Source organism: Chinchilla lanigera, unplaced genomic scaffold, assembly GCF_000276665.1.
Source record: "Chinchilla lanigera isolate Chin_1 unplaced genomic scaffold, ChiLan1.0 scaffold00007, whole genome shotgun sequence".
Classification (NCBI taxonomy): Eukaryota; Metazoa; Chordata; class Mammalia; order Rodentia; family Chinchillidae; genus Chinchilla; species Chinchilla lanigera.
The window spans coordinates 6,861,318-6,883,666 of record NW_004955408.1 but is presented as its reverse complement, the minus strand read 5'-3'; the positions used below and the strand labels follow the sequence as shown (position 1 = coordinate 6,883,666).

Below are 22,349 nucleotides of genomic sequence, written 5' to 3'. Positions count from 1 at the left end.
CGGTGTGTGGATGTGGATGTGCATACATGTGCAACGTGGAGAGAGGCAGAGAGGAAGGGAACTAGGGAAGGGAAAAGCCTGGATAGAAATTAATGTTTCGAGGAACTATGAGTAGTTTTTATAGCAACCTGGGCTGAGACAGTGTCCTTCTCTGGCCTTCACCTAGTTGCTCTTATAAGAAACAAGTAAATAAATAAATAAAAAGATCCTTCAATTTCTTCCAGACTTGAGAGCCAAAGGATCAAAAACTAATTCTGCGGGAAGCAACTCCCGCTTCTTTCCCTATCACTTTAGGTAAAATTGGGAAGTTGTTGTGGGAGTGACTGGAGTAGTGTGGAAAAGCCCAAAGTCCTTGTGGGCTCAGTGGGTTCCCTTCTCTGTCGTCACAGCAGGCCCCACGTTCCCTCCACTGGGATCCTGCCAGCCTCACAGGACCACAGGAATTCAGAAAGAACCCAGCACTCACGTAGCCTCTCACACAGGAGCGAGCAGTCTTCTCAAAGCTCTGCAGAAAGGCACAGTCTGATTCAGGAGGTCAGGCCGGGCCCAAGACCTGCATTTCTAGCAGGCTGCTGCCCTCTGCCAGTACAGGTCTGCACAGGACACTTCAGAGTGAGGTGCTCCTTCACCCTTGCCTGACTCAGAATCCCTCCCAGCAGCCCTGATTGGTCTCCTCTCTCCCTGAAGATGTTCCGTGCTCGGGGAGTCCTTGCCTCTAGCCGAGCACACTTTATTTTTAACCATTGAACTCAGAGTAGTCAGACATCTCTTCCTGCTCCTTTTTATGGTCTCTTTTTCTGAAGCAAGAAGTTACAGAGAACGTCTGACTGCCTTCCCCAGGACAGTCTCTGAGAAAGACAGGTCAGCCTCACAGTCGCACCCTCCCCAAGTGCCCCTTCCTAGAGACCCAGTCCTCCCGGGGCTTTCACTGTCCCCTTCAGCTCTCTCGTCTCCTTACCACCTTGGCTGCTTTTGCCCCACATTTTATTTCCCTCTTCATTCAAATATTGTCACACTAAAACCTTAGTCTCTTCGTACAGCATTTTCAGAAGTCTACCTCACTAATTATTCAATACTGAGGACGAACTGTGTAAAAAGCCATTTTTAGAACATTGGAAACTGACTATTTTGAACTTTTAAAGGCAGTCAAATTTAGACCAAATTATAATAACAATATTAGGTCACCCAAAATAGACATGTGTATTGCCGAGTGCGGGCAGCGCGTTGGGGTCAGGTGCACTCAGAGATACCTTGGTAGAATTGCAAATTTGAATAGCCTCTTAGGAAGACCAGAATTGGAAAAACAAATTTAAACTTTCTTTAAGAAAATATCTCTGATACATACTTTACAGGGGAATGATAAAGAAATATATTAAATTTGAGTTTTTATTCCTATCTTTTGGACACAGGAATTTTTACTCATATAAACACAGTTCAGGGAAATATTTTCTTCCCAATTTTCTTTCCTTTAATTTGGCAATACAAGTGATGCTACTGTGAAGACTTCCACTAATGCCAAGAAAAGCTAGCACTTGTGAAGCACTCACTGTGTGTTAGGTTCTTGTGTTCACTTCTAATCACCTTGAGGTACACACTGTTAACGTTCCAATTTTTATAGAGGTGAAAACAGTGAGAGAGGAAGTGAAGCATCTTCTCAGGGTCACATAGCTAGGAAGTGAGCAGGGGTAGACATGTACAATTCTTGTTTCTTTGCTGTCTCTGTCTCTTCTCACCATCTGCACTGCCACCATCTACCTCCTAGGGACTGTCGTCCTTCCCTCAGGCTAGTGGAATGGCCTTCTGTCCCCGATCATCCCCTTCTTTAGCCATTTTTTTAAAAATACCAAACGGAGCCTTTCTGGAGTTTGTGTCATTTTCCCATTTAAAATACTTCACTGTTTTTTCTTTGGGGGAGGTGATCATTTTTGTCTTTATTAGTACATGTTTGCAGTACATGCAGTCTATATTTATCTTGGGAAGTGGGTACCTGCGCATAATACAGCATGGCTTTTTCTCTAAATCCTCTTCCTTCCCACCTCCCTCCTTCCTCTTCTAAATCCTTTTCCCCATTTTTGTCCCAGTTGATATCATTAAACTTACCTCATGCCTACAATATGCAGTGTTTACATTCATTTAGATTACTGTAGTAGGAGCGGATTTTTTGGAGTGAATTAAAACCCTTGGCATGGCTAAAGTCCCTTCATGGTCTTCATGTCATAGCCTTACCAGCTCAATAGGATTCCCACCCCTGTTCTTTGCTTTGCCTGCAAAGCTTTCCTCCTGATCCCTGTACCAATACTTAGATGTTACTAGTTTCTACCAATTTCTCAGATCTTGGCTTTCCATCATACTTGTATCACTGCAGTATGATTTGAATGAGGCACCAAATCTCAGGTTGAAATGTAATGCACATTGTAAGGTAGTATGAGGGTGAAAAATTCATCTGACTATGCTATTTTGCAGTGGGATCTTAGGAAAGTCATTAAGTTAAATGAGGCTGTAATGGTGGGGTCCTAACGTGATGGTAATGTGACTTTATAAGAGAAGAAAGACCCAAGATCTGTAGGATCTAAGATCCTAAGATCTGCCCATACTCGGCAATACACACGTCTATGTTTGGTGACGTAAGGTCTTTCCTACAGAAAGAACTGTAGGACACTCTGTCTTGCCATGTAGAACTCATTCCACCTCAGGCCTCCACCATCTCCCCATCATCAAGAACACCCTCACCAGATGGACTGCCACAACGGTAAACTGAATAAACCTTCATCTTTTATAAATTAACCAGTGTATAGTGTCCAGTTATGGTAACAGCAAATGGACACGCTACAATAAAGTGCTTCACTGATGTAAATGTGCTATAATTTCACCTCATTGTGTGATTAGTTGACCACTGAATCTCTCCAAACCTGCTGTAAAAGTTCTCTATGTTTATTTCAGAGTTTCTAACACAATGAATGGTACCTATATAAGCAACCTTATTACAGAATAATACCAGTATGGCAAATTGCCATTTCCTTCATTCTGTGGACTAATTTATAGCAGAACAAACCAGGTATGCCTTTGTATAAAAGTATTTCTACAAGCCCTATTATCTTATTGCATAAAAGTTTATTTTTTCTTTTAAATGAAAAAGTCCCTTAAAAATGTTCTGATAAAAAATTTTCTGATGAAAAAGTATGAACCCTAGAATGAGTATAAGACAGCTATGGACCCAGTTGAGTGAGTATACTATATCTTTAGGAACTACTTAAGGGCAGATATTCCTGACATTCACCAGTTTAATAATTTAGAGGAAAATGAAATAACTCTGTTCTGTGGTAATTCTGAGTTGTAATTAGTGTAAAGTCTTCCACTCAGAGAGCAGAGGGTGAGGTTTCATGTAGATCATGACATGGATGATAATGAACGATGTGAATTCTTTTTTTTTGTTGTTGTTTTGTTTTGTTTTGTTTTGTTTTGTTTTTCTCCAGTACCGGGAACCGAACTCATGACCTCGCGCTTGCCAGGCAGGCGCTTTGCCTCTGAGCTAAATCCCCAGCCCCCTATGTGAATTCATGATGCATTCAATCTAGCTGTATTAGTCAGTGCTTACTAGAGAAACAGATTTCATGCAAGATATACAAATGTATAAGAATTTACAAGATTGGCTTACAGTAGCCACCCAGAGAGTCAGATATGGAAGAGTAAAAAATGTCTGTCTGTGCACTGGAGATCTGAGGGGCCCAGTCTGAGGCCAGGAGCTTGGTGTAGTGTCCTGTGTGAGTCCTCATCAGGAGCCTGAAGAGTCTGTGATGGAGGCTGACAGCGCTGTCCTGGAGGCAGAAGAGCCTGGAAGCCAGAAGATGATGTCCAAGGTAAAGGCCAAGACTGGAGCTCAGAAGAAGACGAAGGAGGAGAAGAAGGGGAAGGGAAGAAGGATAACAGGAAGGGGAGGAAGGGGAGGAGGAATAAGAAGGATAAGAGTAAGTGGAAGAGGAGGAGGCAGAGGAAGAAGGAGGAGCAGGAGGAGGAGGGGGAGGGAGCAATCCTTCCTTCTTTGTCTCTCTTTTATACCATTCTGGCAACAATCCTCCCTAGGGTCCTTCCTCCACACTCAGAACTATGCTGAGACCATTTAGATGGGTGTTTCCTACTCAAATCGACACAGTCAGTTAGGTATCACACTAGCTCTTTTCACCTGTAAAGCAGGGGCCAATAAAAATACTTCCTCTTTAGACTGTTACAAGAACTAAATGGGAGTTGTCAAATAAAGTGCTTGGCTAAGCTCCTGCCACATGGGACACGCGATCACGGTACGTGGTATTGCTGGTATTGATGCTCGTGAAGATGATGATGAGGGCCTTTTCCTCTCAGAGAGATGAGATGCTTAAAAGAAAGGAAGATTTTAAGCATTACTGGGCAAGAAATTTAGATAGTAGGGGCTTTTATCTCTCTTTAGATAACACAAAAGATTCATGTACTAACTTTACTGAGTCACATTCTGATTTGCAAAGAAAACTGTATATTCTAGCTGCAGCTCAGGTGTTCACCTTTATAAAGATATTATGGCAAAAGCCTCCATCTACTGGTATTTAAGTAGCCTTAGTTATACTCTGTTCCCAACCAATAAAAAGTCACTGGTACCAGAGGTGAAATTCACTTTATTTCCAAAAGAGAGGTCAAAAAAAAACACCAAGAGCCAACCTTGATTCACATCTTAGACATAGGGCATCTCTGCCACATAAACTGCCATGAATCCAGAGATTTGTCTGTGAAAATTGTTGCAAACTAAAGGCCTCCATTCTTTTTTTTTGTACATTTTCCAGAATGTAAAGTTGCCATGAGCAGACATGTGACAGGATGCTTAATGTTACTAATCACTAGGGAATGCAAATAACCACAGTGTGGTCTCTCATTCCTGTTAGCAAAATATCAGAAAAAGCAAGCATTAATGAAGATATAAGGAAACCTTGTAAACTGCTGGCGGAAATACAAATTATGTGTCCTTTTTGGAAAATAGCAGAAAGAGTCCCCAAAAGTTACAAACAGAACTATGATACAGCAATCTCACTTCACATATATACACAAAAATACTGAAGTAAGGATCTCAAAGGGGTAATATACTCCCACAGTCACTGTAGACCTATTCATCACTGCCTTATAAATGCAATCAAATTAAGTTGAGGTCCAACAGAGCAAGCCCTAGTCCAAAAAAAGAGACTGGGATCCTTACTAAAAGAGGAAGTTTGAAGATAGAGCAAAAACACTACATGAACATCAAGGCACACATGAAATGATGTGCTGACAAGCCAAGAATTGCCAAAGAATGCCAGCACTGTATCCAAAGTGGGGACTGACATGGGACAGACTCTTTCCTGTACCTTTCTGAAGGTACTGACCCTGCTGAGGCCTTGAATTTGCACTTCTAGTTTTCAGAACAGAACTGTGAGACCATGTGTTTCTGCTTTTTAAGCAACTCGGTCTGTGGTATTTAATATAGCAGCTGCAGTACACTGCAGTCGAGTACCATATGAATAGTTTAGGCCCTCAGGGCCTGGCAGTCACTGTCACAGTGATCCACCTCTGGCACTGTAGCATTAATAGAGCCATAGACGAAGCATAAGCCAGTATGTCTGTACTCTAATGCAATTCACTAACCAGAGTGTGTAGCAGGCCTATTAAGTGTCTGATCTATATTTTGCCAACTCTTGCTCTAAAATGTTAAGGAGAGGGAAGGAAGAAGGAATGAGTGTTCCACACAGGAGGGAGGCTAGAGGTACAGGGATGTCTTCTCAAAGGTTGTGTTCAAGAAGCAGAATTCTGAATCACACACACTAACAAAGTGCGGGGAGATGACAGGGAGGGAAAGACTACTGACAGCAGAAGGGAAAACACACACAGAGACCTAAACGTTTTGGGGGAGAGTCCCAGAAACTGGGGTTGGCAACTACATCAGTACAAAGCTAAGAGCCCATGCTGGAGAAAAGCAGGACTTACATCATGAATGACATCATAGGTCATATTAAGGAAGGTGGTACTTGAGACCTGACATGGAAAGGATGCATTATATTTGTGTTTCAGACACATTCTCTAACTATAGGACAAGATAGGGTTGGACAGAAAGCAAAGAGTGGGACCCATTGGAAGTCCAATGGAGCAATGTGGTGGCCTGGAGGAAGAAAGGGGTGGTGGGGATATAGAATAGTTGATAGATACTTAAAAACATGTCTTTGAGATAAAATGGACAGATTTGGATATTGATCAGTGCCTTGGTCCATTTGGGCTGCTATAATAAAATGCCAAAATTTGGGTAGCTTATAAGCAAAAGATATGTATTTCTCACAGTTCTAGTGGCCAGGAAGTCCAAGATCAAGGTATGGTAAATTCAGGATCTAGTAAGGGCTTGCCTGCTGGTCCACAGGTAGGTGGACAGTTTTTCTTGTGTCCTTACAAGGCAAAAGGGGAAAGGATCTCTTTCCAGGCCTCTTTTATTAAGGCACTGATTTCACTCTCAATGTCTCTACCCAACATGATGTAATCACTTCCCTCAGCCCCTGCCTTCTTATACTACCACCCTGTAGGTAAGGATTTCAACATACAGATTTTGAGAAGATATGTACACTCAAATGACAGGGTTCAAATGATGTGGGAAAGGACACACAGAGTCAAAACAAAAGAGGTTTTGATTGATAGACTGATTGATTTTTTGAGACAGTGTCTCACTCTGTCAATAGTTCAAGCTGGCCTCGAACTCACTATGTAGTCCAGGATCAAACTTGTGGCAATCTTGCCTCAGCATCCTGAGTTACTGGATTATAAGTGTGCACTCATCTCAAGAAACATGTTTTTGCCTGTAAAAGTCTCAAATTTATCTTTCTTTGTAGCTGGGTAATACTCCATTGTATAAAAATACCACATCTTTTTTATCCATTCCTCAGTTGATGGGCATTTGAGTTGTTTCCAAGATTTAGCCATTACAAATTGCTCTGCTATAAACATGGGTGCACATATGTCACTGTGATATGATGTTTTCAGTTCTTCCAGAAAAATACCTGGAAGGGAAATAGCTGGATTTAATGGTACCTGTAATCCTAACTTTTTGAGGAATCTCCACACAACTAGAGACCATACTCCTAAGTGAAATAAATCAGACCCACATGTGTAAACATCGTATTGTCTCCCTAGTATAAGAACCTGAAAGAGTAAATAAAATCTGAAAGGTAAAATAGATATTGTGAAAGGGAAAGAAACTGCTCAAAAAGAAAGAACTGGGATGAAGGAAAGGAGAAAAAAGAGAAAGAAGGGGAATACACACAGACACACACAAGATAGCTAAGATAATTGTACTACTAACTTCTATTGGTTTATTGAAAGAAACAGTTAATGCTTCATATTTTTGACCAGTTTTGCATGCTTATATCTGGTAATCTGAACAACTACTTTGAAGACAACAATATTCAATATAACAACCATTGTTGAATTAATATTGTCTTGTTTTTTGAAATTCTGTATCATTTCTAATGTTTTTTTATTATTTTTACTCTCTTTAAAGTGAAAAAAACAGGTTTTTAGATGAGCTCTGTTGTTGGGGACCACTACAAAGTGGCTCTGAGCAGGATTTAATATTAACCAATTGGCTTTCCACATTTACTTGTGAATTGTCTGAAGCGTAGGCACCTTCTCTGACAAGATAAGGCCACAGCTGAAGATGTTTGGCTCCAACCCCAACTACTACAAGGAGACTGCAGCTACAGGCCCCACACTCCTACAGTAAATTCCAACCTAAGGATAAGACAGCTCTCCTGATTGACATAATTTACTACTTGGGAAAATTCTCCCAAGTTCCTGCGAGATTCCTGTGTTTTCTTGAGTATCCTCCTTCTTTGTTTGAAAACCAAATAAATACAGGCCACCCCGGGAAGTCTTTGGCTAAACTTCGAGAATATCGAAACTGTAAGGGAGTTAGTTCCTCCTGGAGCCCTAAAATCATTTCCATTGTCTCATTTATTTAAGCCTTCGCTGTCCACTTGCTTGGGAGATCGTGGGCCTGACCAGCCTGCAATAACTAAGGGTTATCTAACCCAGTATTCGATACCCTGTAAGTACATAGTTTTGCCACTCACTGAACTGGGAACACAGGAGAAGAACCAGTTTAGGGGGAAGATAATGCATTCAGTCATGGACATATAAAACTTGAGATGTTATGGGACCCTCAGTGAAGACAGGTAGATTAGATAGATAGATAGATAGATAGATAGATAGATAGATAGACAGATAGATAGACAGATGGATAGATAGATCCAAAAAGCAATATTTGTAGCAGAAACTTTAAAATTCACTCAGTCCAACTAACTATAACTTCACAAAATACTGGCGATAAATGGCCACTCAACCAAAGCTAAGTGCCTCCAGTGACACAAGTGACCCATTTCTAATTAATCTGCTCTAAGTGCTCAAAGTCTCCCTTTTCATATCCACGACCTTCCTCTTTATATCTATCAACCCAGAGGTGTTCTGCATTCTGCCTCTGGAAGTGCTTCAGAATAGGGGATTTTCTCCCATTAAAAACATATCCTTAGTTATGCTTCACATTACGGGTTATAGAAACTATCTTCCAACCCACCTATGGAGTGTTAATCCTTGATGCAAGACAGTCAAACCCTTCCATAGGTAAATATCCCACTATTTTCTGGCTGTACCCCCACCAAAAAAATTCAGCAAATGATTTCATACCTTTTTAAAGCTATACTTTTAAAAATAATATCAGAATGTGTGACTTTCCCCTTAAAAATGCGTCTAAAGCTACTATAAAACAAAGCATACTAATTGGCCACTTAGAATCACAGTGTGAGTTTAATATGTATTGAATATTTTAAATTACTTCTATTCCCTTGATGGTTTTAGTAGAATTCTTTCCTAAAGAATACCACTTCTTGATCATTGCCTTGTCGGAATTGTATGTACACTTTAGTCATGGTAGTCCACTTTTCCTAATAATTTTGTTAATGTGCTGTGAAAGATTGAAAATTTGAGTGCATACTGTATATTAAATCATAAATTGATGGAACTTATGTGCTAGTTTATCAACATTGGAAGACACTGGGTACTTTTTATTCTCTTGGAAAATTTGCCTATAGATTTGAAGCTGTAAAATCATTAGAAAAACTGTTTAAAAAATAATCACAATAGGTGGCTTTTTAGATGTTGGATACATGTATTAGGAATTATAATAATAAAAAGCTAAATATTTTTAACCTAAAGGGGCAGAATGCACATCCATTAATTCTATTCAGCAAATGTTTTTGGTCTTCTCCCACTGGTACATGGTGAGACTGTTATTCTGACCATCATTGGGATAAGAAGTGATATGAGACTTGATATAAAATATGACTGAAAGTGATTTTTATCATTTCTGAGTATAGCATCTAAGAGTCAGGGTGCCCTTTGGGAACTCTCCTAGGAATTATTGAAACAGCTGTTTGAGCTTGCATTCCAATGTGCGAACAATATAGAACAGAAGTGACGAGGAAATCCTGAAGGACATGAAGAATAAGCAAGAAACAAATCTTTGCTTACTTTAACACACTCAAATGTAGGCATTGTCGCTACTGAAAAGTAACTGACCCAAAGGACTGATGCAGTCTGTGAGTATCGTCAAGTCATACAGGTTTGGCTGCTTTGAAAATTCCTCCATAATGCTAATTAGTCCACCACACTTAATCTCAGCCTCCTTCAAAATCTCAGGATCTGGGCAGAATATTCTTGATATTCTGATCATACTGGTCATCCAATATTTCTGAAGGTAGCTTGTTGCTACCTCAGGATTTTATACTTGATATTTCTTTTACTGGGAATATATTCCCTTTACTTCTTTTACGATTGAGCTTTCATCATTCAGACCTCAGCCCAAATGTCATTTTGTCTTGAGACAAAATCTGTTTGGCCATTCGAGATAAATACATATTCATCAACTTTTATCTAAAATCATACTATTTTTAGAATCCCATACTGTAAGAAAAGCACAATGAGGAGAGAAACCTTGTATTGTCTGTGGATTGATGTTTCCATGAAGGATATAACATTGCCTGACCCACAGTGAATTCTCCAGAAATATTTCTTGAACAAAATAAAATGAATGCTGCAGATGAGAAAATCAGGTTCTGAGAGTTTGAGTAAACTTCCTAAGGGGATCTAATTCTGAAGCCCACCTACTTTTGGAGCTGTCACAAAAGAGAAATTTCAGACAGTAGATGGAACTAGGTGATAGGCACATGTCCCTTCAGGACTCGGATTCTATTGCGGATGCATTAAAAAAAAAGAAAAGTAACCTCAATCATACTTTTCTCCAGAGATCTCTGCATTTCCAATAGAACAAAATAACATGAGAAATGTATTAATCTCCCATATTTGTTATGTTGTACAGAGGGCAGGGTTCAGTGGAGATTTGAATTCTGCCAGAGGTGACCATGCAACTTGTATTTTTATTTCCACCCAGATTCCCAAAACTTTGCAGCATGCACTGTTGGGACTGCTATTTGCTCAGATCCATACTGTACCAGCTGCTTTTCCTGCCTCTTCCGATGCACAGGTCTCTCCCACCTCCCCTGCCCCTTGCACACAGCCAGCATAGCTGCCCAGCAGTCTGGCTTACACCACAGCCTGTAGCACACCCATTGGCCCACAGCCGCCCGGGGCGGAGCTTCTGTCTCAGGGGCTCTTCAAAAGGGCTCAGCGCTGTGAGCAGCCCAATCTGGAGGCTCAGGCACACTTTCTGTCAGCCTGCTTCACTGAGCAGTGCTTTTCAGACTGCCTTCTCTGTCCAGCCTGGCTCAGCTTGGGTCGCAGCCTTACATCAGGGGATGCCAGGTCTTGCATTTTGATGTCAGTGATGGAAAACCTTGTCAATGCCTCCTGGCCTCACCAGCAGGAACTGGAAGACCCGTGGAAGTCCCTGAACAGCACCGAGGATTACCTGGCCTACCTGTGTGGACCAAGGCGCAGCCACATGTTTCTCCCCATGACCGTAGTGTATGCGCTGATTTTCGTAGTGGGCGTCATCGGCAACCTCCTAGTGTGCCTCGTGATCCTTCGAGACCAGATGATGAAGACACCAACCAACTACTACCTGTTTAGCTTGGCTGTCTCAGACCTCCTGGTCCTGCTCCTCGGAATGCCCCTGGAAGTCTACGAAATGTGGCACAGCTACCCCTTCCTCTTTGGGCCTGTGGGCTGCTACTTCAAGACTGCGCTCTTTGAGACTGTGTGCTTCGCCTCCATCCTCAGCGTCACCACAGTCAGCGTGGAGCGCTATGTGGCCGTCCTCTATCCCTTCCGTGCCAAGCTGGAGAGCACCAGGCAGCGGGCCCTGTGCATCCTCGCCATGGTCTGGGGCTTCTCCATCATCTTCTCTCTGCCCAACACGAGCGTCCACGGCATCAAGCTCCACTACTTCCCCAATGGGTCCTTCATCCCTGGCTCTGCCACCTGCACGGTCATCAAGCCCATGTGGATCTACAACTTCATCATCCAGGTCACCTCCTTCCTCTTCTACCTCATCCCCATGACCCTTATCAGTGTCCTCTACTGCCTTATGGGGCTCCAAGTGAGTATCCACGTGGACTAGCTAGGGGTTGTCACTGTTCGAAGTCCAGTGAAAACCCTAGAACTGGAGAAATGAGGAATCAGAAGGGAGCACAGAAAAAAAGAGGATGGATTTAGATGGGAGATTACGAAGTTAGAGCGCTTGCTTCCAACTGAACAAATAGTAAAACCACAGCTGTACGTCATTTACTTCATCTTTCATTATTATCCCCTCCATACTGGTTCTCAGATGTAAGTATTCTAAGAACTAGTTAAAAATTTACTGTGGGTTCCAGTGTATATCCCTCACCCACAGGAAAATCTAATCCAGGTCTTTGGAAATGGAAATGCACTTTAAATAAGCAGATCAGCCAATGTGCAGTTAGGTACTCTCGCTCTGAGGGGCTTTTTCAGAGCTTGCTGTCTCTTCCCTGACTTCTTCTTGTTTATTGCCTGTGTTGAAATTTTTTATGCACCAACTAGGTCTGAGAATAACTACAAATAATCCCTACCTACTTAAAGGCCCAAGTCAGATACATAATTTTTAAGTAAAACACTTCCTTGTGGTTGAATGATCCTCTGGGTGAAATACTAAATTACACTGAAATATATTGATACATATATATGTATTTATGTATATGAATAGTGTGAAATCAGCTTGGTCTCCTCTTGAGCAGCTGGAGACTGAGAAATGGGGAGGTAAACAGACCACACAAGATAGACTTAAAGAATATGAGTAAGAGACATCTGAGATAGCAAGGAAAGTATCATTCTGTTTGCAATGTATAATTGGAAGTTCCTATTCTATACTTATGGAGGTAAATGATTTTTTGTCTTTTCTCTAGATTTCAACTGGTGAGACAAAGTATTTTTGATAAAAACATAAGTCTATATAATTCTTAGTATATTCTGTACCCGAATTTATAAAAATGCAACTCTTGACTATGACAGTCTTATATTCATTTAAGAAAGTAGCTTATGAAATAAAGTTAAGAGCCCATGTAAATTCCCAGATCCACACTTACCTACATTATGCCTTTGAACTGGTCACAGCATCCTCCTCGCCTTAGTTTCCATATGTATAAATTAAAAAGGTGACAGCAGGTCATATCTTTGCTCCTTCTAGTTCTTACGGTCTGTGACTCTTAAAAAAAGAAAAAGAAACATCTGAGGAGAAGCGATGTGAGTAATAAAAAAATGAACAAAGCGAACATGCTCACATGACATCCTTGAAGATGATTCTGTCACTACACATTATGTGATAATTCATATATGACCATCAATGTGCCTCTGAGAAAGATGATCATTAAAAATGAGTGCCCCCTGGTGGACCTTTTATCTACCTCTTGATCCTAAGATGAACAGCAAAGTCCGAGTGAGAAGAACAAATTTTAAACACTACAGACTTCTGGGCACAGGAACGAATCTAATCACAGAGGGCTGTGCCAGGTTCCTCATGGAGTTCTGGCCCCTGTATTCTCAGAGACTTTTTTGACTCCAAACTGGCCCAAAGCCACGCCTGTCATTTGGGAAGATATAGAAAGCATTCCATACCTCCCCAAACTTCACAATCTTGTTTAAAAAAAGCACTGAGATCTTATTACATCATCTCACCCAGCACCAATCATTTATTTTGAGTCAAACTGGGGGGAATATTTAAATTTGAGTAAGAAACATATTTCTACAACCTATTACCTTGCGTCTTACTGTGATAAATCCACAGCTAATTTGTTTCAGGAGCTGAGTGACTACTCAGACAATAGGTTAGACACCTCTTGCTTGTGCTCTCAGGAAGGATGAATTTTTACCAGGTTACCAGGATACCAGGAAAGGAACTGTCTGCTTTGAAACTGTCCCCTAGAAGAATTCGAATACCCCTAGGCCCGAGGTCTAGCGAGGTGGCCCCTCTTCTCTGAGCTACCTTTTGCCTGAAATGCTCCTGCTATTTGCCTTTTTAGCTCTCACTCATCCTCTAAATCACCCCTCAGTCATGCCTCCTCAGGGATGTGCCCCAGATTCCCTAGCTCTTCCTGGCCCTGGGCATAAGTGTTCTGCCTCCCAGATATTTTCCCTCGTTACAATTCATACTTCCATACTTGCGGATTCCTTAATTTATTTCTCTCCAATTAGATCAGAATCTCAGTTGAGTAAATGAGGCTAAATTTCCTCCCTCATTACGGAGTTACAGCTTCTCTACCTTTAAACCAAACAACTTAGAGACCTTGTCTCAAGGCCCCTTCTGATCTATGAGATTTTAAAGAGATCCAGGCTATTCTAAGAATATTTAAATTATTAACTCTTTTTGAAAGTCTAAAGGTGTGAAGCACTGTGGATGCCACTGCCTTTAGAAGGTATTAAACGCGACACAGATGAAGTTGCAGGAGGGAAGCCACATGCGTACTCAGAAGTAAATACTCAGTGATGCTTCAACGTCCTAGGACAGTGGTGGTGAAGCTGTGACACGTGTGCCACAGCGCACTGCTTGGCTCTTTGAAAGCTTTAAAACATTCACCATTACTCTTCTAGAACCCTGACCTACGCAGCACTGTTTTCCAGGGTGAGAAAACTGTAAAGATGGAAAACAGATAATCCCAGGGCAAGTTCCCTCCCAATCAGGGGGAAGCCCTGGTGAAATGTCTTCCCTGCATTCACCTTCAAAGCTTGAGTTGATGAGGATACATGTAAGAACTACAGCAGGTACAACCAGACCAAATAGGTGTATTAATATACACAGACATATAAATATAGATGTAGTTATGGACGCATACATACAGATACACATATATGGATGAGATATAGATTATATTCAGATTGTAAAGATAGTTACACAAATGCATCATTCTATCTTGTTATGAAACCAAATCTTGATGAGCCAGATAAATGAATAGCTAGTGGAATTACTTCATTTACTATGAACAAACCTGCCTCAATCGCAGGAACCTTCCCTTCACTTTGATGTCCTATAGCTGGAGGTGGAAGCTGGACTAAGTTGACTAGAAAGGCTTCTGAACTTCTGATATGGGGACTGCAATTTTTCCTGCCTCTTTTTTGCTACCTAACTTTTAAAATAAAAGTTTGGAGGAGGTAAGAATAATTAATGGTTTAATATCTTCTGTAAACATTTGAAGGGCCATGAAATTATTCAATACTGAAACAGCATTTAATATTGGCTAGAAAAATTGCTTGGATTATACTATATTGGCCACTTTAAATTCTGGTAGAACAAGGTACAACACATGCAGATATTTCATTTTTCACTGTTCCTTTAGTTAGCTAATTGTGTCATTTATAACTTAGGAAAGTTCAAAAATAAGTAACAACAAACTGGCATACAATTTTCTTTCAATCAGACTATAAGTGCACAGGAGGCCTGTTTGTAAAAGAAGTGCATAGACTCCTTGCTTCATGTTTTCTTTAAGGAAATTATGCTTTGAGACAGAGACATTAGCATTGAAAACTGTTAAGCTCAGCCAATCAAGAAGTCACTGAGAGATCTCAATATTTTTTCTGTATTCTTAATTATGGATTGAAATTTTAAAATGGAATAATCATATTGTATGATACTATTCTTTTTAAAAGCATATTTGAACCTGTGAGTAGATTTAGTTGAAAATGTATTGCTCAAGTTTGTAGTGTGATGCTGTGCTCTAACCTTCATCCTCTGCTTCCCTGGGCAACTGGCTACTTCTTGGCATCAGCGAGCACTGCTTCTGAGTGAGCAGTAGCAGAAGAAAGAGAATTTCTGGAAGAGACTCAGGAATCAAGCTGAATGGACCCCTAAATATAAATAAATAATTCTATTTAAAAATATTAAGTTTTTATTATGTCATCTGGGCAGCTAGCCTACCAATAATATATCACTTTATAAGTTTCATGTGCCAGGCACTGAGATAAGTAAATTGTAGCATTATTTTATTTTACTATTGTATCAATAACAGCTGATAAACTTCAGGTTCCTCCCGTTTATTCCTACATTACTGTGTAAGAATTCTCTTGTTTCATGTCAAGAACTCAATGACTTTAAAGGGGCAAATTTCTTAAGACTTTATCCCCTCAGCTGATGAAAACATGGCTATAGGTAAGGAGCATCAATATAGCCAAGAGACAGATGGCTCAGTGTATTGATCATTCAGGTGGATGTTCAGCCCTATGTGGCCCTGAGAGTTACCTGACTTCAAGGACAAAATTTCTTTATTAAAGTTATGCAATGGGGGCTGGGGATTTAGCTTAGCGGCAAAGCACCTGCCTGGCAAGTGCAAGGTCGTGAGTTCAGTTCCCGGTACCGGAGAAAAACCAAAAAAAAAATAAAGTTATGCAAATGAAAGTCACCAAGTTGAAGTTTCCTTTGACCACTGCTTTGTTTTGAATAGTGTTATGTTCACATATTTACAACTCCTTATTTAGTGATCAATTCATTTAATAACATAGGCATGGGAATGTGACTCCTTCACTGAGGAGCTTCTGTATTAGTGTTACCCTTCTCAGATCGTCACGGGAGAAACAAAAAGGTTTCTCTTTCCTACCATCACTTTCCATTTCTTCTTCAGCTGAAGAAAGATGAATCCCTTGAAGCAGATGAAGTGAATGCGAATATTCAGAGGCCTTCCAGAAAATCAGTAAACAAGATGCTGTGTAAGTCCACCACTGTGGTTTGGGTTGGCTTTCTTTTGTTTCATAGAGACAAAGAGTTGTGTTTGATATTGACAAAGTGGGATGGGAATCAGGCCCCAAATCACCTGGAAACATAGTATCACAATCTGTCTTTCTTGGTGTTCTCAAGCTTAGACACACACACACACACATGTTTCCCTTTTGGCTTTCATCCCTTAATATAGCATGCTAAATTGCATTCACTGAATATACCCCATGTGGTATACAGTAAATCACATCTACTGTCCCAGGCTTTGAGTGTCACTACCCTCAGTAAATCCAGGAGGTAGGTGATGGTCAACCTCCTATGTTATGAGTTTCTTTACAACTATGATAGAAGTTATAACAGCTCTCCAGCCAGAAAGTTTATAAATACACGTACACAAATGTTTTCTAATCCTTTTCACGCATCATAACCTTCTGAAGCCCACTCATAGGCCCCAGGGGATATTTTATTTCTAGATTGAGACTTATGTGGTCAGGAGGATGGCTAAACTGTCATTCCACCTATGACATTCAGTAGCTTTGAATCAAAACAGTATTATTTTTGTATAAATAACATGTTTTGTTAAAAAAAATCGAGATGGTGATCTGTATGCTCCCTAAAGAGTGTTATAAAAACATGTGATCCATTCAATAGGAAAAATGTATGGTCCAGTACTAACCCTTAAGAGTCACTGCTAAGGGAAAGATTTATCACATATTTGCCAAAGCAAAACCTAAGATTTAAAAGTAATGAATTTTCAAAGGCAATGTGCCTGTGAAATTCTTCCCTATGATTGTGTTCCATCTATGAGCAACAACCAAAAAAAATGAAGTGACTGAAGGTGATATTTTGATTCTGATAATCATTCTTGGAAATTTTCTAGCCCCTGTTGGTACCTGACTTGAGGTTAAAAAAAAAAAAAAAAAAAAAAAAAAAACTATGACTTCACTGTCTCTCTGTTTTTTGTTTTTTGTTTTTGAGACAGGGTCTCACTACATAGTTCAAGCTGGCCTTGACCTCACTGTGTAGGCTAGGCTCGCCTTGGACTCATGGTAATCCTCCTGTCTCAGCCTCCCAGCCTCTCTCCCTCCAATAGCCTCTGTTGCGATTATAGGCATGCACCACCATGCCTAACTTCTCTCTGTTTTTTTTTTTCACTCATAATCTACTCACAGTAAAACTCACATTAAATTCACAATAAAAATTATAATGTATTTGCCTTTAGAAGGGGTTGAGTTTTAGCATGAATTAAATTTTAACTAGAGGGAATTATTTAAAAAGTGAATGAATTTTCCTGGGGGAATAAGATTATAAGAAGCTTCTAAATATTCCTGAAGCCACATCACACAGGCAGACAACTTCGACACTAAGTTTAGTGCAAGGAGGACATACAAGTACTACTTCCATGACAAGCCCAAGTACAGAGAACTGCACAATGCATGCCATAGACCCACCACCCAAATTAAAAACTCATCAACTCATATGACATGTTCTGCCTATACCTTTAGCTCCCCCTCAGCCCCTAAATGATTAGTTTCAGGCAATTCCTCAGCATCCTGTCACAGCAAAGAAAAAAATTCTACAAATTCAAAAGATAAAAACATACATATTTATCATTAAATGCCCCGAGAGAAACTATATTAGCACCAATCTCTGTCCTGAGAGTTGAAAATGAGAAATCAGAAGGAAGTCTGTGCTCTAGCAATTTAACCTGTAATAAACACATCCTCTTCTGATCAAAAGATACTTGCAAAGCAATATTATTCTTGTGGTTGTTCAGTCTTCCTCTCCCTTCCTCCCCTTTCACAGAATTTTAAAAGATCAAAACATCAGAGAAGCTTAATTTTTTCTATTGTAAACAGATGCATGCATACATACATACAGCAGTATGCTATTAATCTATAGCTTTAAAGAACATCCACCTATTGGTCACAACTATTTATTTAGATGGCCAGTTTATGCGGCTCCAATGGTCTAGTTACAACATAATTTACTTTCCACAGTAAACTGTTTCCAGAACTTTTATATAAATGTGGTACTATCATAAATGCTCTAAAGGAAACTTTTATTATGCTTGGATCTTGTATAATTCAATAGAAAAGTAATCTCAGACCCATTACAATTAATTCTTAGGTTTGAATATTCTATCTTGGATCGAGTTTACCCAAAGCAGTTATAGCTTAACTAATGTGGAGGGGAAAAGCCCTAGAAGGAACAGAATGAGCATTATATTCTTGCCCTTGCCTACACTGCCTACACTCTCCTATTTACTATCCTTTGCCAGTTGTCTTGGTCTTAGTGTTCGGCATTTGTTGGACGCCATTCCACGTCGATCGACTCTTCTTCAGCTTTGTGGAGGAGTGGACCGAACCCCTGGCTGCAGTGTTTAATCTCTTCCACGTGGTATCAGGTAAAAACTTGGCTAATCTGATGGTCTGGTAAGTGTCCAGGTAATTACAGCTTCCTTCACCTTATGTAGATGCTTCAGTATAGCAGTGTATTGTGGGGAATCTGCCCATTGTCATTATAATGAAGATACTTGATTTTAACTTTATTCAGAGATTGATTAGGCATGTCACTGGTTAAAAGAGCAGTAGTTATTTTGTTTTTTATTTTAATGTAATACAAGTAGATATTAATAAAGAAAATATAAAACAGCACTCTTTTTACTTCTGTGAAAAAACAAATTTCACAACAAAATACAGAATGGCAACAGTTAATACACTGTGTATCATGATCTTAAAAGAATGGCCAAAATGTTACTCAAAATACAAGGTATAGCTACATTAGAGGTAATTATACAGAAAACCTCAACTCTTATGTGTAATAAATGCGGCAGAAAAATAGTCAACAGGTTATTTCTTTGGTTTTGCTGCCAGTGGCCATGTGAATGAATTTGTACTTACTTAGTAAACATCATGTCTCAGAAATCTCATATTGCTTATGGAAACCAACCATAGGATGTTCACAGACATCAGGGTCTGCTTTTAGGCTAGTTTAACTTTTCTCAAGGATATCACAGAATGTGAGGGAAATAGGATGGGAAAGTCGCTCAGGCCCAGGACCTGGATTTGCAGTCCAACTCTGCCATTTGTATGTGGAGTGAACCAGAGCACCTGGCTTCCTTCCTGCCAAAGTTTCCACAGCTACAAAATGATCACGATGCCTGCTCTAGATAAGCCATGGGCTGATCGTGAGACACAGCTGGAAGAGGAGGTATTACAGAGCTTTAAGGCTATAAAATGCTGCACGTCATTCTATATTATCACAGGCTGTGAGGTGGATATCACCCTTAGCCATTTTATACTGAAATCAACCATTCCACAAGAAGAAATGACTTGCCAAGGGGCACAGGGCTCAGTCCAAGTGTGAAATTCAAGTTCTGAGTGTTTCCCACAAAAGCAGAGCAGAGAATAGCCCCCCAGAACCTCTTCCCTGTCCATGTCCACTGCTCTGAGACTCTCATCCCTGCCCTTCCCTCCTCTGCTAGTCACTGGCGAGTGCTCCGGGCTTCACAAATTATCAAGAGACATGATGAGAGGAGAGGAGAAGTGGTGAGGTGAGGTGACACACATAACTGAATGTAAGTCAGTTAAACTTCAAATGTACACAGAACCAAAACAATAGCATACATAAGTATACTGAATACCATGTCTATAAGTCTGTCATCTCTCTTGTACTCAGGCTATGGTCAATATGAAAAAAAGGAAGTGCCTAAGTAAATTAGAAAACAGTGAAAGTTCACACGGGACATGAATAGTTGACTATACTTCTCCACAGGCCACCATATTTAAGAGTTCCAAATTACATCTTCAATAAAGACATTACTCTTTTAAAATATCTCCCTTACCTCACACTGTCAACCAGATGAGATCTATCCTTTGAAATGCTATAGAAAAAACCCTTAACATGATATTATGTTCTCCAAACTATTGCATTTTCATTAATGACTATACAATTATCAAGCTAGCTAACATATTTCTGCATATCATTCCTATATGCTTTCCTGAGTTTGCATATTCTATGCCTTCTAGACACAATGCCCTCCACTCTATTCATTTCAAGGTTTAATTGGATTCCAGTTACACACACACACACACACATATACACACACAATCATGCATGACAATTACAATCCTTGTGTTCTTGCTATTATGTGAATCATTTTAGTACTTTTGCTAGTATGTCGTTTTTGCTCTTCAAAGATAATACTTGATATTGTTATATTGTTAGTTACTGAGCTTTGCTATAGATCTTGCCTTTACAATAGTATGTCAAACCCTTGAATAACAAAGTTTAAATTTCTGCCTTCCAATGTGCCTTAAATTACCTGCTGCATAATAAGAGTTCAATGAGTATTTATTTTTTCTGACAATTGCAAGGCATTTGGTGGAAAAAGTAAATGGTGAAATGAACTTATTCAATCAGGTGGAAAATCCATTAAGAAAAAATAATAGATAGGAAAAGGACACAGGAGAATATTTCCTTGCAGAGAATTTAAGCATTACAGGGTACAGTATCTTGGCAGAGAATAGGCCTTGGCTGTTTTACTCTTCCTCCATTACCTGCACCTTCATTTTATAGATTTAAGTAAAATTCCAATGAGAAAAAATATCTCTCTTTCCTCTGATACTTAAGCGTCTCTTATTAATGCTATGAGGAACTTGTTCTTTAATTAAACAAGTAGGGATCAAAGGAAGTTACTGAACATCCCAGAGAGATCCCACACCAGCCTGAGTTCTTTTCCTAGACTCTTTAATCTTTCTGTGTTTATTCATAAGTGCACAGGATGTAGATGTGTTCAGAGCATTTTGTATCCTCAATTAGAGTTTTGTATCTATCATCACTTCCCAAGAGAGGCACTCATAGAGATTCCAGCTTTTACCCTCTCTGCTTCCCCGTCTCCTGTCTCTCCCCCAATTTCTTCTTAGCATGTCCTTTCTAATCCTCTGTTTTCCAGGTGTATTCTTCTACCTGAGTTCTGCTGTCAACCCTATTATCTATAACCTACTGTCTCGCCGCTTCCAGGCAGCATTCCGGAATCTGTTCTCCTCTGCCTGCAGAAGGTTCCACCTCCAGGATCACCCACAAGGGCCAGGAGCCCAGCAGGATATCTTCCTCGTAGATTGCCGCCTTGTGGAGCTGACTGAAGAAGCAGGTCCCCAGGTTGCTGGCCGGCCAGCCACCTGCAACTCTCCCCTGTCCACAGCCCTGTCCATGGAGTAGGCACCATGAAAGAGCTTATCCACTTCACAAGGACTAAATCCCTAGCTGCCTCCTGCCTCCTCACTAGTTTGGGAAGACAACACGCCTGGCCAAGCACAGTATCTATATGATGAGGAGGTTCCACTCTGAGAAGATTTGACCTGAGTCCTCTATGCCCTGAGGTGCGTGGTCACTCTGACTACCAATGGCCACTGTGAGCCACAGAAGGAAGACTGTAGGTGCTGGTCTCTCTTTATGATTTCAAAGTCCATGTCAATGTTCCTCTGTAGCCATCTATCTACCCTCCTGTCCCATATAATATAACATGATTGCTTAGAGTATCCTGAAGTCTTTTACCTTAAGAGCTCCCCTGATAGCTTGGGAAATTTTTACCCCCATTACTCCAATCTCCAATGTCATGGCAGTTATTTTTCATCAGAAGCCAGCCAGATCAGATATAAATTAAACCTAGAGAATAATGGGAAGAAAAGATTAGAGGAAGCTGAGATGGCAGGTTGAAAGAGATATAAACTACAACAGGCAAAATTTAGCCATTTTCATAATTAAATCCAGATGTAGTTTTCTAACATCTTATTTTCTATTGTCTTGGAAGAGAGACAACTGAAATGGCAACTAGTCTTCTGAAACCATTGGCTGCCTATTCAATCCTTTATCACCTAACGTTCTTCACATATATAATAGAAGCAAAATCTACTTCGCAAATTCATCAGCCTTTGTACCATCATCACAAGTAACTTATATTCCATTCAACTAGCACTACCTGCTCCTCTTATGAAAACACAGTCCACGGTGTTGCCTACCTGCATACCTCAGCACACAGAACTCTTTGTTTCCCTTTAATTTCTAACTGTTCGTATCCAACCAATCTGCAGTGCTCCTTTCCATATGGTATCTCCTCTGTGGATACATCCCTGACTTATTCCAA

At 40.2% G+C, this 22,349-nt stretch overlaps 1 protein-coding gene across 1 annotated transcript; it reads left to right on the top strand.

Annotated features, from left to right (window-relative positions):
* The first annotated feature begins 10,861 nt into the window (after positions 1–10,861).
* Positions 10,862–21,424, top strand: Nmur2 (neuromedin U receptor 2). Its single transcript, XM_005376579.2, has 4 exons — positions 10,862–11,584; positions 16,110–16,194; positions 18,483–18,608; positions 21,159–21,424. The coding sequence occupies exons 1-4, from the start codon at positions 10,862–10,864 to the stop codon at positions 21,422–21,424; spliced, it is 1,200 nt and encodes a 399-aa protein (XP_005376636.2).
* The last annotated feature ends 925 nt before the right edge of the window (positions 21,425–22,349 follow it).

Excerpts from the sequence above, each read along its gene's own strand:
- Nmur2 (XM_005376579.2), top strand. The coding sequence starts at position 10,862 with ATGTCAGTGATGGAAAACCTTGTCAATGCCTCCTGGCCTCACCAGCAG. Across the intron at positions 16,195-18,482 it reads ATCAGTAAACAAGATGCTGT|TTGTCTTGGTCTTAGTGTTC; the intron begins GTAAGTCCACCA and ends ATCCTTTGCCAG. Across the intron at positions 18,609-21,158 it reads TCTCTTCCACGTGGTATCAG|GTGTATTCTTCTACCTGAGT; the intron begins GTAAAAACTTGG and ends TCTGTTTTCCAG.